The 16,059-nt window shown below is 52.0% G+C and overlaps 1 protein-coding gene across 1 annotated transcript in view; it reads right to left on the bottom strand.

Annotated features, from left to right (window-relative positions):
- Nucleotides 1–16,059, bottom strand: part of Padi2 (peptidyl arginine deiminase 2) — a 40,830-nt gene that overhangs the window by 12,198 nt on the left and 12,573 nt on the right. Inside the window, exons 4-9 of the mRNA XM_036177599.1 lie at nt 10,285–10,346; nt 8,431–8,548; nt 7,751–7,876; nt 2,664–2,842; nt 2,328–2,431; nt 1,472–1,583 (exon numbers count right to left, since the gene is read on the bottom strand). Coding sequence (XP_036033492.1) covers nt 1,472–1,583; nt 2,328–2,431; nt 2,664–2,842; nt 7,751–7,876; nt 8,431–8,548; nt 10,285–10,346 — 701 coding nt within the window. The remainder of the gene's footprint in view (nt 1–1,471; nt 1,584–2,327; nt 2,432–2,663; nt 2,843–7,750; nt 7,877–8,430; nt 8,549–10,284; nt 10,347–16,059) is intronic.

Here is a 16,059-nt window from a genome sequence, read left to right as displayed (position 1 = left end):
CCCAGATCTCAGGAGGCAGAGGAGGAGGCTGGAGAGTATGAGGCCAACCTAGGCTACATAGGAGGAGGCTAGGGAATATGAGGCCAGCCTGGGCTACATATGGAAACCCTGGTTTAAAAAACTCAAAGCACAAGGGGCTGGGAATATAACCCAGGCGGTAGAATGCTTGGCTAACACACATGAAGTCCTGGGCTCAAGCACCATTGCTACATACATCGAGCATGGTGGCACATGCCTGTGTCATTCTAGCACTTGGGAGGTAAATGCAGGAGGGTCAGAATTTCAAGGTCATTCTCTAAGACACAGTAAGTTCAAGGCCAGCCTGAGATATGGGAGACCTTGTTACAGAACCAACAAACATAAAAAGCACAAACAAACTAGTTCTGTAACCAGAACTCAGAAGGCAGAGGCCAGGAGCTTGAGAGTGTAAGGCCAGCCTGGGCTACATGTTGAGAACCTGGCTCAAAAATAAAACCAAAATAGAGCCAGTGAGATGGCTCAGCAGGCAAAGGAGCTTACTGCCAAGCCTGGTGTCGTGAGTTTGATTCCCGGACCCACATGCTGTAAGGAGGGGACTAACTGCTCCAAGCTGCCTTCTGCTTGTTGGTGCTTTTTATGTTTGTTGGTTCTGTAACAGGTCTTTTCCATGTGTGGGTTGTGATGTGTGCACTACCCCAATGAACCGATGTGATGAGAAGATTTAACACAAAATGAGCACACTTGAGCCTAGCTTGGGAAGTGTGAATCATTCACAGCCTGCCTCCAGTCCCCACCTCTCCTCCTAAAAAGTAAATGATGGCAGGGCATCTTTCCACAGATTATCTCTGCCCATTGCAAAAGTCACACAACAATCTCTTAGTGACACCAACCTCATTTAAAAAACATAAATAGAGCCGGGTGTTGGTGCACACGCCTTTAATCCCAGCACTAGGGAGGCAGAGGCAGGTGAATCTCTGTGAGTTCAAGGCCAGCCTGGTCTACAGAGCGAGTTCCAGGAAAGGCGCAAAGCTACACAGAGAAACCCTGTCTTGAAAAACCAACCAACCAACCAACCAACCAACCAAAACAAAACAAAACAAAAACAAAACAAAACAAGGCAAAACAAAAAAAATCATAAAGAATTATATCATATATTTCCTTCCAAGTAGCAACTCAAACGCATTCTGTGTCTTTAGTCACAGACTGGCCTTTTTCTTTTTAACTGCCACATAGTACTCCCTGTGAGGCTATCGCCAGCCTCCAAGGATGGGTACAGATGGTTTCAGTCTAGGCCTCCACTAGAAGCCACACCTGTTCTCCCAAGTCTCTGTACACACACACACACACACACACACACACACACACACACACACACACACACACACACACACACACACACACAGAGGCAGCTGGGTACCAGGGTGCTCACAGCAAGCCTCTTTGGGCCAGAGCCCTTGCTGCATCTTTTCCCCTGGGCCCGGGCCCTTCTCACCTGGATCCAGCGGTCTCCACGATTCATGTACTGGAAACAGACTTTCAGTTCACAGTTGGTTTTCTCCACCAGGTTCTTCACCTCTTTCAGGAACAGGTAATTGTCCTTCATGCTGAGGAGCATCAGGAAGAGGCCAAGAGGAAGTGTGAGGGGAAGCAAGTGCCGCCTGTCTTGGGTGGTCACAGCCGCTGGCACTCTGGACTGAGTTGTGGTGATAAAGCCCCGTCTGTGTCCACAGCCACTTTGTAAAGCCCGATGGGGCCGTGGGCCATATAACCCCACCCGCTTATGCAGTTTTTGTTGAGGTCACACGGATAAATAAGACAAGGAAGGGACCCCCTACCCACACATGCTCTCTGACTCCTCAGATTTTAGACAGTGCTATGCCTGGGACGTGGGAGAGCCTGGCATGAGGGGTAAGGGTGGGCAGAGGGCCCCTTCTGGAGCCGTCGGTCAGACACTTTAGCTGTTCCTTCCTGCCGGTCGTGCTGTGCTGACCCAGCACACATTACACACTCAGTAGAAACCTGCTGCAGCAGTGAGCAAATGAGCTGGGAACCTAGCCCCACACAGCAGAGGCTGAAAGTGAGAAGAGAAGGGAGAAACATGGCCTTTGCGGCACACAGCCTGAGCCAGGATAAGTGGATAGATGTAGAGGCGTCATCTCAAGCCTCACAGCAAGTCTGTGGTATGTGCATTTCAGAGAAACTGAGGCACAGAGAGACCACATAAACTGCTGCAGGTCATACAGCTGCTAAGTGGCAGAGATGGGAATTGGATTTAGGTCTGTCTGACCCTGAAGGCCAGTGCTTGACCACTCTGCCACACTGCCTTGTGGACCATGCCTGTCCCTTACCAGCACACGAACACTGAGACTGGAGGCAGAATGTTGGGGGTCATAATCCACGGTGCAATCCGGAACATCACAGAGTCTGTGAAGATGGGTGTCAATGGGATGCCCTGGGTATGGGAGAAGAGGACCGGTGATATACCAAGTGTTGTTGCCCGTATCAATTCATTCCCAGGAGGCAGATGCTACTATAATCCTTACTTTTCAATGGGGAAACTAAGAATTATAAAGTCACATGGTTAGAAAGGCCTCTCTCCTATCCTTCACTCACACTCTGCCCCATTGCAGTTACCAGGTCTGAGCCAGGGGCATCGCTGCACAGGGGAGGCCCATGGCTCTCACCTCCGCCATATACTCCAGCAGACTGACATGGATGGAGACCAGGCCTGAGAAGCTCTCATCAGGGAACCGGAGACCTTCCACGAAGAACAGCAACTCTGCCGAGCCACCTGTGTACTTCACCACGTGGTAGAGCTTCTGCCGGCCCAGGATGTGAATGTAGCGCTGGCCGAAGAACGGGTCTGTAGGGGGTGGACCCGTGTTAGCACCCTCTCCCTCTAGGAGGTCAGGGAGCTCTCTGGTGGGGGCAAGGGGCAGAGTGACTTGTCCGTTAGACACAGAGAAACGCACAAGTGGAAAATAGCACAGGACGGTGCAAACTGGTCATTGTCATAGTCTGGGATGCTGTGTGGCCAGCTGGCTTCTGACTTCCTCATCTGGAAAATGAGCTGTTTGGGGAATGAGGGTAGATGGGAACAGCATGGCTAGCATAGCAGTAGGGAGGTGTTATTCCCATTTTACAGAGGAGGAAATGGGCTCAGCAATGGCTAGGCAAGGCTTCTAATTCATGTCTAATTCGAAATGCCAAGTTCCTATTCTCTTTGTATGAATAAAACACCAGTGTGCCATTTGTTTGAGAAATTCTCTCCTGCATTGTGGATGCTCCACTGTGTGGATCTTGGGTAGGAAGGCAGACACTCCTGCCCCATGAAACTCCAGCCCTTACAGTGCTCTTCCCTCTGCCCGGAAGGCTGGTGTCCTTAATCCTTTCAGGGAGTCCTTTGTGGATTCCCAGAGAGCAAGCCAGGGTCCATGTGGACCTTCCGAATCACAGCCTGTACAAATGCATGCTGCCAGGTGAGAGACAGCCCTGCCAGGCCATCCGCCTGTCTGGCACGTCGTCATGTTTAATAAAATGTCCACCGAATGAAGCAATGGCTCCCATCAGTCCCTGGGGGAGAGGCCCATGCGGGATTCCAGGGCTGGTTCAGAGCCCATGAATCAAATTACTTGGGCCAGCGTGAGCAAAGACCTTCAGGGAGTCAAAGACCACGGTGCAGCCTCTGTGTCTAAGAGTGATGCTCAGCTGATGATAAGACAGCGGATGTGGGGAGCATCTAACGGCAGAGTCACGGTGGAGATCTTGTCTGTTACTCAGGGCGGGGAAGGGCAGGGAGGCAGGGGAGACTTCTGAGCAGAGGGAAGTGGCTTTGAGACACCCTGGTGGGGCAATAGGGTGGCTATAAGGATGGAGAGGGAAAGAGATACTTGCATTGGCAAAGGCCTGGAGATAGGCCCCTACACAGTTCCCGAAGCACCTTCTTTAGGCCCTGCAAAGCTGGAAGGGCAGATCAGGCTCAACTTAGCACTTTCAATGACAATACATTGGTTAATGACCAGCGGCCCAAGGGTTAGAACATGGATCAGGATCATTCCCGGTATACAGGGCTAAAATCTGTCAAGTCCAATGTATCCCAAAATGCAGGCTTGGGACAGCACCTGCTTTAGGACCGTGTGCTCACCAGGACCCTGATTATGAATGGCACCATGAACAGGTGACCTTCCTGACTTCCTAAGTCAGAGGGACCTCAGGTAGGGCATCATCTGGACTTTGCAAGTTACAAACCTTCTGTGAACTCTGTTAACCTATCAAACAGATCACTCAGTTGCTCACTGGGGGAGAGCAGCCCTGTCTTATAGGGTCATTACAGACAACACAGCATCAATGGCTTCAGTAACCTTGGGGACGCAGGTAACACAGCTGGGACCTAAGGGTCCTGGGAGGAGAATCCGGGTGTGGTGAGTGTGCCACTTGCTGTCACTCATCACTTTGCCATCCAATGCCTTCCAGATGGGAGGCACAGATGTGGCATTTCAGCCTCCCGGAGGTGAGGCTGAGCATTGAAATGTATAACCCTGACCCTGCGGGTCCCAAGCACCCTATCACAGCCCAGCATGGAAGGTGATGTCCTTCTTACCCCAAACTGCTGGTAGGTGTCCTAGGACCCAGTTTCTGCTCAGATCCAGTTGGATGTGTATCTATGGTGGCTCCCCTTCCCTACCCACAATATCCACATGACACAGGCTGTACCTCAGCTGATCTCATGGGAGTGACATCAAACACAGAAGCCACCCTGATTTTACAGAAGCTGTAGCTATTGAGTTTACCTAGGCTCTCATGGGCAGAGGGAGGCAGGTCTGGCGGGAGGATGCATTTTGCACAGTGGCTGGCAGCTGGCGCCTTTCTCTTCCCCACGTAGCCTATGCCTTGTGATTCACAATGCGTCTCTATTTGGGGCTGCTTTCTGGCAGTTAGTGCCAGCGCCAGGCAGATTGAATTTCATGCTGGAACAACACAACCCTTGTTTCAAAGAGCCTCCATCACTGTTCAGGATCTCCAGCTTGGTGCAGATCCCGCCACCCCCTGCATGGCTGGCTGTCCTTGCAAGTACCAACAATGAACTTCTATTGAGTGGCCCCCGCAGCCTTGTGCTGGACCTGCCAGTACCCCTAACCTCTCCTGAGCTCCAGTCATCTGCCCTGGCTGGCCAGCACATGGCCTGATTTGGCACAACCTTTCCAGTTGCAAAGAGACGGATAGTGTAACCGTCTGTCTTGGCTTGCCTGTGATGGAAGGGTGTCTTGGCATGATAGACCTCCAGTGCTAAAAACCAGGGAGGTGCTGGACAAATGGGGGCAGGTTGTTTACTGTGTCCTTGGGGGAGGGTTAAGTCTCCAATTTGGGGGATTTTGGGGAGAGCCAAGACTGGAGGAGTAAGTTTCTAGGTCCTCCAAAGAGCACTGGAGAATTCTGTCATAATAATTACCAGTTCATATAATCCCAGCTGAAGCAATAGCTACTGTTTTACAGAGAGCTTTCCATGGGCCAGCATGACAGCGGGGACCCCAGTAAAGTCCATGCCACACCACAGAGGAGGCCCTTAGGGATCCCAGAGCCTGGCTCCTGACCTTGTGGGGAACTAGACTATCTGTCTCTCCTAGGACACAGGTCATGACACTGAAGTAACATGTCCTTTACACATTACACACAAGGTATTCAGATTCTGACCAAATCCCCCATCGGCTCACATGGAAGAAAAGGATATTGGACCAAAGAATAAGATTAATTGTCCCTTTTGCTGGGCCCTGGTGACTCAGAGTATTCCCCTGGGTGACTGTCTATTTGATACAATGTAGCCTCACTTGAGAAGGGAAGTCTCAATGAGGAACTGTCTAGATTGGCCAGTGAGTATGCCTGTGAACGACTTTTCTTAATCGGTTAACTGAGGTGAGTTACTGTGGGTAGCACCGTTTCACAGGCTGGACCCTGGACTGAATGAAATGAAGAATGAGCTAGGCTGCCACTGTGGTTTCCCTGCTATGGTGGGCGGTAACCTGGAACGGTGAGATGGAATAACCCCTTCTTCTTCTAAACTGTTTTTACCAGAGTATTTTTACCCAGACACCCGGAGTCCATATCTAGAGGGAAACTGATTAGGGAGGTGGTCTCTGACCCAGCAGCCATCTTCCCTATGGACGGTGGTCCAGCTAAGACATCCGTAGGGATCCTCTTTGCCCTGCCCACTTGCACTGGGAGCTTTCTTGCCTGCTTAGGACCCATCTCAATGGTCAGTGAAGTGGAGAGGTGAGAATGGACCCAGGCCTGAGTATACTCCAGTTAGCAAAGCAAAGAAGCATCTAGAGAATGCCCGGATGTTGATATCAGCCGCAGGTCAATGCCAAGAACCAGACTGGGTCTTCCAGGTACCCTTCTGCCTCTGGGCGACTCTCATCTGGACCATGCAAAAACATCAACTTCTCAGCCCCCTGGGGCAGTGGAGCCAGCCTGACTTCAACCATCTGTCAGAGCTCAGAGAGGAGCATCATAGGGCTCTGTCCACCAGTGTCCCAGCTAAGTCCCTCCTTGAAGTGAGGATCCTGCCTGTTTCTAGTGGATCTGTCCAGAAGGGGTCCCAGGTTGAGGCCCAAGACTCTGGCCTTCAGAGGAGGTCTCATAACACCTAACAAACTACAAGATGCTTTACAGAGGGACTCCTCGAATGGGTTCTGCCCCAACCCCTCTGGGGGCTGGGGATGTGCTCAGGTGTAGAGTTGCTTGCTCAGTGTGTACCAGGCTCTGGTTAGATCCTCAACACCACATCACGGGGCATGATGGTGGCATGTGGCTTTAATCCCAGCACTTGGGAGATGGCTGCAGGAGGGTCAGATGGTCAAGGTCATCCTCCCTTCCTTACATATGGAGTTAGAGACCACAGAACCCTGTCTTAACAGACAAACAAAAACAAAACCTCTGAGGTGACTCTCCGGTGCACTAAGAATAAAACAGAAACTGTGTCTTTGCTCTGACCTCAACTCTCTAAGCATCCCCCCAGCCCTCTTCCTGCCGCCCAGCCTGGTCTTTCTGTTTCTCTGAAGCACTGAGCCAGCCCCCTCTTCTGAGCTTGCTGTACATTATGCCCACTCCTTAGCTTGCTCCTCCCCAGCTCCTCCCAGCTCTTCCCAGCTCCTCCCCAGCTCCTCCCCAGGTCTTTCTGTTTCCTTTGAGTCTCATCTTAAATGTTACTCCCCATAGAAGCCTCTCTGGACCACCTAGCCAGCTCAGCCTCTGTGCTAATGTTCACTGGGTCCTGATCTGTTCCATTTCTTCTAACATGTCTTCCTCACTCAGGGGAGGCTCCTCTAGGGCAGAGGGAGTGAGGAGACAGTTATGTTTACTGTCTTGGCACCTGGGTGACTCTAGCATAAGAAGATTAGATGAATAGCTCCAAGATAGAGTATGGTTCATACATAGTGGCACCCAGGACACCCTGTCACCACTAGGAGGAAGAAGGGCAGCCATGGCACCATCTCCAGGGACCTTTGAAAGTCAGAAATGCCAGACAATACTTGGAGGAAGTATATATCTGGCCTCAGGTATCATGAAGGCAACAGGACCCTAACTTCAAAGGCTCTTCCTCCCCTGGTCACTGAGAGAAGTATGTGGACACAGGCCATTGACTCTCCCTAGGGGAGGAGAGATGTGTATCTGTGTGTGACTCCATGGACTCCACAGCCCTGGGCACCTGTGCAGAGAGAAGGGCAGTGGCCACAAGGGCTTTGGATGGGCAGGTGGGGCAATGATAACTTACTCTCCACGTAGAACACGCCCACTTTGTCCGAGTCCGACATGGAAATGTAGAGGACTATTTCATACCCGGCGGGCAGGCGATCAGGGCCTTTGGTCCGCAGGATCATCTGAGACATGTCCTTGAGGTCTGTGGGTGGAAAAAGGAGGCTGTGGGAGGGCCTGTGAGAGCTGGTCTCCATTGCTTTCACTCTTCCTTCCAGAACAAGGCTCCTCCCTCATGCATGCATCATGGGAACTGCCCAGAAGCCTAAGGGAAAGGAACTTATCTCCTGCCTGGGAGAATTGGTCAACCCTTTGGGAATTTCCTTTTCTCTAGTCTTTTTTCTCATATGTAGACCAGGCTGGCCTTGAACTTACAGAGATCTGCCTGTCTCATTTGTGTGTGTGTGTGTAGGTCAGAGAACAGCTTGTGGGAGTCTATTCTCTTTCTTATCATGTGGGTTCCAGGAATTGAATTCAAGTCGTCTGGCTTAGTGGCAAGTGACTTTACGTGCTGAGCCATCTTGCTGGTCCCTCCAGGTTTCCCTCTACCCATGCATGTAAAGGTGCAGTTGAACTGTATTTAAAGTCATGACTTCTGAGCACTGAACATATGAATCGCTATCTCCTGCCTTGCCCTCTGCACTGCCTGGGGCAGGACAAACATGTCCCCACTGTCCCCCACTGTGGCCCCACTGGCACCTTGCTTGCTGTAGACTTTTTCATCACTACAGTCCTCCTTGGACAACCAGGGTGTGTCTCGGTCACAGTTCACCAGCAGGATGGCCCCCTGGCCCTCAGGACCCCAGGTCCAGGATGCCTGTAACAGCAGGGACACAGGTCAGTGCCTTCCCTGGTTCCATCCAAGTATAGCTTCTGAGGGGTACCAAGGATAGATGTGGTAAAGAGTACCCACTGGGACAGCAGCTGGGACCTGGAAGGCTTGAAGCCCCCAGAAAGGACTCATATGATCACCCAAGTTCAAGAGGGGAGAGACAGGAAGGCTGAAGAGGGCATGTGGGCCTCGGCTCTGGTGTGAGTTGACCATGGCTGGCAGAGATGGTGGCAGGAACTGACATTCTAGGCCAGGCTTGAGGTGACTGATTCCAGACATGCTCTGAGCACTCCCAAGAGGCTGCCACCTTCCTCTGCTTTCTACCCTGTGGCCACAGTACCCGGAGCAGACTCCAACTGGGTCATGCTGCTTCCCTGTTTGAAGCCCTCGCTGTTGACTCAGATAAAGCCTGGATTCTCTGATCTTCCACAAGGCTGGTGAGACCCGTGGCCTCTCATCCGGGCTCTTCCACCCACTCTGCTCTAGCCACATGAACGTTCTCCTGTACTCTCGAAACTCCTAGATCTCTGCCATGCTGGTCCCTCTTTCCCAGTCAACTCCACCCTTCTTAGACTCAGGGCACCTGGCCCTCCTTGAAGGAGCCTTTCTGATCTCCAGGGCAGCTGCCCTGCTCTGTCCATGGCCCTTTCTTGATATGTTCTTCCAGGTCATAGGATGGTTACAATGGAGTCACCTACACCATTTTTCCTTGAACTTTGATCTCTCTAGGTTTTTGTTGCTCCTGGGGCCTGACCTGGTCCTAGACTATAAGAGATAAATTTCTTGTTTTGGGACAGGGTCTCACACAGCTCAGGCTGGCTTCTAATTTACCATGTAGCAGAGGATGGCCTTGAACTCCTCCTGATCTTCCTGCCTCTACCTCCTGAGATCTGGGATTCTGGCACGCATTACCATTACTAGCTAATATGAAAGGTATCTGTAGGGTGGGCAAAGGCATTGTGACAATGTCACTGGTCCAGGTATAGAAATTCTCACTAGTTCAGGTCTACAGGGACTGGATGACTTTGCCGTGATTGTCCCAGTATTGATGCCGGGTTTCCTGCATTCAAGCAAGCACTCCATCAACTGAGCTTCATTCCCAGCTTCCTGAGGATTTTTACAGGATTGTCAAGACCTACCATCTGTTTTTAAGAGCTCTCTCTTAAAAGGCAGGATCTATTCAGGTTGGCCATGAACTCCTGATCCACTTGTCTCTACTCACTGAGCTCTGAGATGACAGGTATGGACCACCTCTCTCAGCCTCCTTTAACTTTATTTGTCTGGATTTTCGAGTCAGGGTCTCACTATATAGCCTTGGCTGGCCTAGAGCTCTCTGTAGATCAGGCCTGCCTCTGCCTCCCAAGTGCTGGGGTTTAAGGGTGTGTGCTACCATAACCCCTAGCCCCTTTAATTTTAAAAGAAGCGGCCTAAGGGGAACAAATGCTTTCCCTGGGTGGCCTCTGTCTCAGATGCATTGGTTCTTCAGATGCTCTGTGACCGGTGCTGGGGACGCTGATCCTACAGCAAGCCTGGCTTGTCTGGGGCCCATCCCTGCTGGGTTGCATCTGCACCCAGCTTTGAGCCTCAGCCTCCGGCCCTGTGAAATAGCAGCTGACCACTCTGGTGGACAGCTCTGACCGTATGCACCGTGCAGAACCTGCAATGCCCTGGAAGTCCCCCATGTTAGGGTGGGGACAGCTTCCACTCTCAAGGCCAGTAACCTTTTTAGGGTTGTTCCTCTCCACCTCGCCATCCCGGTCCGCGTCCACATCCAGCGAGATCTCTGCAGGCAAGAGACAAGAGTGAGTTGAAGAGCCAGCCAGATAATGTGAGGTTGGAGGAGCCCAGTGGGAAACAGGGCAGCTCTCCCCCTGCCCCACACACTCTGTTTACTTGGTAGCTGGGAGAGGGCCTTGCCGGGGTCATCATCTCCCACTCTGCTTACATGCTACCACCTCTGGGAAACCTCAGCAGACACATAAAGCTTTGGAAGTGGATGGGTCCTAGCAACCCTGATGGGGGTGGGAGGCTGATCTTCACTGTACGTGTGTGAGAAACACACATGCCCAAGGTCATAAGGTGGTATTAGTAGAATCAGGGGGTCATGATATTTCAAATCCCCTCTTCTGGCCTTTCTCAGGAGCATCTGTACACACACATGCCTGTCTGTCTGTCTGTCTATCTGTCTGTGTTTCTGTCTCGGCTTTCTCTCTTTTTCCTTTATCCTCATTTGATTTTTGTTGAGAAGACATGTCTCTAGCCCCTGTCTATCTAAGGAGCCTGTGACTCCAGCTTCAGATAGGTGATCCAGGGCAGGGTCCCTGCTGACCCTTTCTCTTGGGGATCTTCAGCATTCTAGAACCTCTCATGGGGGAGGCTTTGTGGAGCCTGTGGGGGCAGAGAGAAGGTTCAACATGAGATGGTCTTAGGTTGGAACTCTGGTTCTCTGGTCATGAGCTGTGTGACTTTGGGCAGGTCCCATCTCTCTCTCAGCTCCTATTCCCTCACATGGGGTTCTGGGTTAGCAGTTGTACTAACAGAAACAGCCAGAACTACTGATTTTCGGAGCCACATCACTCCATGTGTGAGGCTGTTCTGGGTATAGGGTGTTTAGTGGTACCCCTGGTCATCACCTGCAAGATGCCAGTAACATTTCTCACGCCTCCAGCTGCTGTTGAACAGCCTGGGGAGGTAAAACTGGGGGGAGGTAAAAATGGGGGTTGCTGGGGAGGTAAAACTGGGGGAGGTAAAAATGGGGGTACTGGGGAGGTATGGGAGCACACCCAGCATGAGGTATGCTGTTTCCAGGCCCTGAGCTTCTCCAGTGAGCTTGCTCATGCTAACTATGACTTCAACCATAGCAGAAGCTGGGTGGGAAGGAGTGCACCCCAGCCAGTCCCTTTGGTGGCATCTTTGGGTGAAGGAGGGTCCTGATACAGGGAGGGTCCTGATGGTACCCCCCTAGTTGACACAGGGAGGGTCCTGATGGTACCCCTCTAGGTGACACAGGGAGGGTCCTGATGGTACCCCCTAGTTGACACAGGGAGGGTCCTGATGGTACCCCCTAGTTGACACAGGGAGGATCCTGATGGTACCCCCTAGTTGCATCAGCCCAACAGGGTCCAGAGTTACATTCAGTTGCCTCTTTTGTCCAGCTCAATTCCCACTGACCCGACTATGGCTTTTGTGGGTGCAGAAGGAAATGGGAAGATCATGAGGTACTGGGAAGAGGTACTTTCTGGTTTCTCATCCTCCTGGACCTGCCATGAGCCCCATACTACAAGGCATCCCACTGATGAGGCACCCCACTGGAGTACCTGCTGTAACTCAGCTCTGGGCTAGTGACACACAGCAGATGTCTCCAGGAGCCTGTGGCTCTGGAGAGAAATACAATCCCACCCGTTTCAGAAAGGAATAAACTCAGGCTTTGTAGAGCCATTCAGCAGCCACCTACGTGGCTCATGGTGAGGCTGGAGCTGGCAGAGGAGTCCAGTGCAGAGGGGAGGCCGAGGTGCAGGGACAATATTGACTTTGGCTCCCAACTTGACCAGCTCTTCAGCCCGCCACATCCCACTCCATGAACACAGTGCTCTGCCAACTGTGGACACTCTCCAGGGCTGGTCTCCCTCTGAGAGCTCCAGGAAGGAGACCCACACTGCCACGCAAACCAGGAGTCTGAGGCCACCCAGCAGGGAGGTGACACTGCACATACCCGAGTTCTTAGAGTGCAGGGTGGTCCTGACTCCAGACATCCATTCTGTGCTACTCCCCTCGCTGGTCTAGTTGACCCCTGGCTGACCCAGGCTGACATCATACCTGGACAGTGTCCAAAAGCCAATCTCATCTTAAAGTCCCAACATTTGCTCCCCTGAAGGCCACTGGCCACATCCTCACAGTGGAGCCCTGTGGCTTCATTTCTAGGCCACAAGGGAACATTGAAGTTCCTTATGGTGGGTCTCCTGTGTCTCCCATGCAGGAGGTCATGGGAGATAATGGAGTATTTCAGGCTGTACTGAAGGAAGTCTCCTTCCCTCCCTCCCTCCCTCCCTCCCTCCCTCCCTCCCTCCCTCCCTCCCTCTCTCTCTCCCTCTCTCCTTCTTTCTTTTTACTTGTTTTTGTAGCCCTGGCTGGCATGACACTATGTAGACCAGGCTGACCTGGAAGTTGCTATGTAGACAAGACTGAGTGATGGGAATTTAATCAGGATTCTCTGAAAGAACAGCCAGTGCTCTAAACTGCTGAGCCATCTTTCCAGCCCCAATCTCCCTTTCTGATAGGGTCTGGCTATGTAGCCCAGGCTAGCCTTCAACCTTCCATCCTCCTGTCTCTACTTCTGAGTACTAGGATTGCAGATGTGCCCCATTAAGCCCAGTTGAATAACTTAAAAAATTTTAATTAACACACACACACACACACACACACACACACACACACACACACACACACAGAGGCCAGAGGACAAGGGACAACTTTTAGGAGTTGGGAGTCTGTCTTGCATCTCAGGGACCAAAGTTGATTGTCACACTTGATGGCCAGCGGCTCTTGCCTGCTGAGCCGTCTTTCCAGCCCCTTTGAGCTCTGGGCTCACAAGCGCTAGGTAGATCTACACAGCCCCCCCCCCCCCCCAGCTCTGTCCCTAGCATTAAGATCTTTATCAGAGTGGTACTTAACTTGTCACAAAGAGATAAATCAAACAGCTACAACCACCTCAGGGCAGTAGTAATCACCTCCCTAGAGTCTCCTCACCTCCCTCATGCCACAAGAGGCTTCTTGCTGCTTCCTGAGCGTCTCTCTCTCTCTCTCTCTCTCTCTCTCTCTCTCTCTCTCTCTCCTTCCCTTCCCTTCCCTTTCTTTCCTTCCTTTTTCTTTTTCCTTTACTGAAACAGGGTCTCACTATGTAGCTCTGGCTGTCCTGGAACTCACTTTGCAGACCAGGCTGGCCTTGAACTCACAGAAATCTGCCTGCCTCTGCCTCCTGCGTGCTGGGATTAAAGATGTGCGCCACCACAGCCAGCCTGTCTCCTGATTTCTTACTCTCTGAGGGCTCTACCACCTTCCCATTATGAAATTTGTGCGTCTGTAGTCTCACTCTCGGCCACCTCCTTGTTCCACAGGACTTCTTGGGTCTCACAGGACCTGTTACTGTCCCCACAACTGACTTCTCCACTGCCCTCCAGCCTCCTTAGCTACCAGCTCTCCCCTGGATCTTCTCTCTGGCTCTGATGGGGCCTTCCTTGTCCACAGGCCAAGAAGGAGATGCTGGAAGAGCCCTTCTGAGCGCTGCCCTCCCAGGGGGGAGGGGAGCACACTTGTTTCACAGCTTCTGGACTCCAGACATTTCCCAGAGGCTCTGGGTCCTGCCTCAGCTACCCAGAATAGCCCCAAGGTGTCAGGTGGCACCCGGGGGCCAGGGCGTGGGGCGGATTCATGGGAAATGTCACTAGGATTGAGTTTGAAGCCACTGCCCTGTGAACCTAGACACCGAGTCTGTGCTGCACTTTGGCTGACTGCCTTGTGGACTGTGGTGTGCTGGCCTGGCCTGCTGACTTGTCCCAGGAGCCTGAGATGCAGTGTGAGGAAGGGCTCTGGGGACTGGCAGAGGAATGAGATCCTCAGTGGATGCTGGCAGCTCCAGAGCTGGGGCTGTGTGGGGAGCTCAGGGTATGTGGAACATCTACCCAAGGTACAAAGGCCAGAAAAGTGCTGCGGCTCCAGAACATGGCCTCCCTCTGCTAGGACCCCCAGCAGGAAGGATGGCTGTTCCCTCCCATCTTTCTATCCCCCATCTCCATTTTCCTCCGAGAAGTCCTAACTAGAATCTCAAAGGTTCTTAGCTGGGGAAATTGGAGCCCAGAGAGGGTGATATAATTGTTAGGGCTACACAGCAGGGTCAGACAGAGATCTAGGGTCTGATTTGGCCAGGGGCTCCGTAGGTTTGTTCTCATATCTGGGATGAAGTCCCTCCAGGCAGAGAGTAAGAGAAAGGGGGAAGGGAGCCTCCGCTCAGCACCTGCTGTGCCTTGGCACAGGCCCTTTGCACATGCCACTCCCCCGAATCCTTGGAGGCACCATGCTAGAATGCTCTGCAGAGCCCCCTTTTGCAGTTGGAGAAACTGAGGCAAAGTTGATGGAGTTGGTGTGAGATCACCATGAGGTGGACAGAGGAGGCAAAGCCACAGCTTATTCCTGGCTGACCGAGGCTCTTGCTGTTCAGTGTGGGCTTGGGACAGTCCCAGTGAGATGCACTCAGAACCGCTTCTGCGGGACCAGGTCTAGGGGTGTTTAGGGTGTCTCCTTCCTTTGGGGTGCTGCCTCTAATCACTCAGAGTGGAAATGCTGAGGGAGGAGAAGGTCGGGTGGGACATGGACCATGGATGGGCTGCGGTTCCTGCCAGTGGAACAGAAAACAAAAGTGGTTTCAGTGGGATTTCATCCAGGCTGGTTTTTACGATGTGCTTGGCTGCCTTGGACTCAGAGAGGATGCCCTGCCTGGAGGAAGTGCTCCACCACGGATCTCAGCTCCTCCTCCTTCTCTTTTACTTTTGGGGACAGGGCTCCTGAGGTCATCTAGGTTGTCTTCTTAGCCCAGACAAGCATTGGGCTTTCAGTCTCCTGTCTCAGCCTCCGAGGAGCTGGGATGACAGGTATGTATCACCAGGCCATGATTCCTTTTCTTCTTGGTTTGTTAGGTTTTGGTTTTTCAAGACAGGGTTTCTCTGTGTAGCCCTGGCTGTCTTGGAACTCAATCTGTAGACCAGGCTGGCCTTGAATTCAGAGATCTCTACCTCTGATTCCCAAGTGCTGGTATTAAAGGTATGCAACACCACTGCCCAGCCTCTCTTTCTGCTTTTTAAATGTTATATATACATTTATATATATTTTTGAGATAGGGTCTTATGAAGTTCAGGTTGGCTTCAAATTTGCTATGTAACCAAGGCTGGCCTTGAAATCCTGATCCTTCTGCACCTGTCACTGGAGCCCTGGGATTATAGCAGGAGCCCCCACACCCAGCCTTTCCTGCTTACTGTGTATGGGTGTGTGTGTGGGGAGGTTAGAGGACAGCTTTTGGGTGTTGGTCTTCTCTTCCACTGTGAGTTCTAGGGATCCAACTCAGGTTGTCAGGGTTACTCACTGAGCCATCTTGCTTACCCCCTGCCTGTATTTAATGTCAAAATGGATGACAATAGTTGAAGACAAACTGTTAAATTAATGTGGGTTTGCCCTCTCATGTAGAAAAGCTTTCTTCCTCTTCATTGTCTCTGGGATGGCCAAGGGACGTTTTACAGTCCCATGAACCTAAACACCTCATGGCAGCTGACTAGCTGCTGTGGACTAAACCCAACACATGCCATGGAGGACCAGCAGCCTCTTTGCCTCGGGCATATTAGGTGTCACCAGGACCAAACCTGAACTATCCTGAAGCCTGAGCTCAGCCTTGAGTCTCAGGTGGAGGACAAGCTGACCTCCCTCCTTCATTTAGCATCTCTCTGCCTGCC

This window comes from Onychomys torridus, chromosome 2 (genome assembly GCF_903995425.1).
Source record: "Onychomys torridus chromosome 2, mOncTor1.1, whole genome shotgun sequence".
NCBI classification, from domain to species: domain Eukaryota; kingdom Metazoa; phylum Chordata; class Mammalia; order Rodentia; family Cricetidae; genus Onychomys; species Onychomys torridus.
Note: the sequence above shows the minus strand (reverse complement) of the source record. Positions and strands in the feature narration are given on the sequence as shown.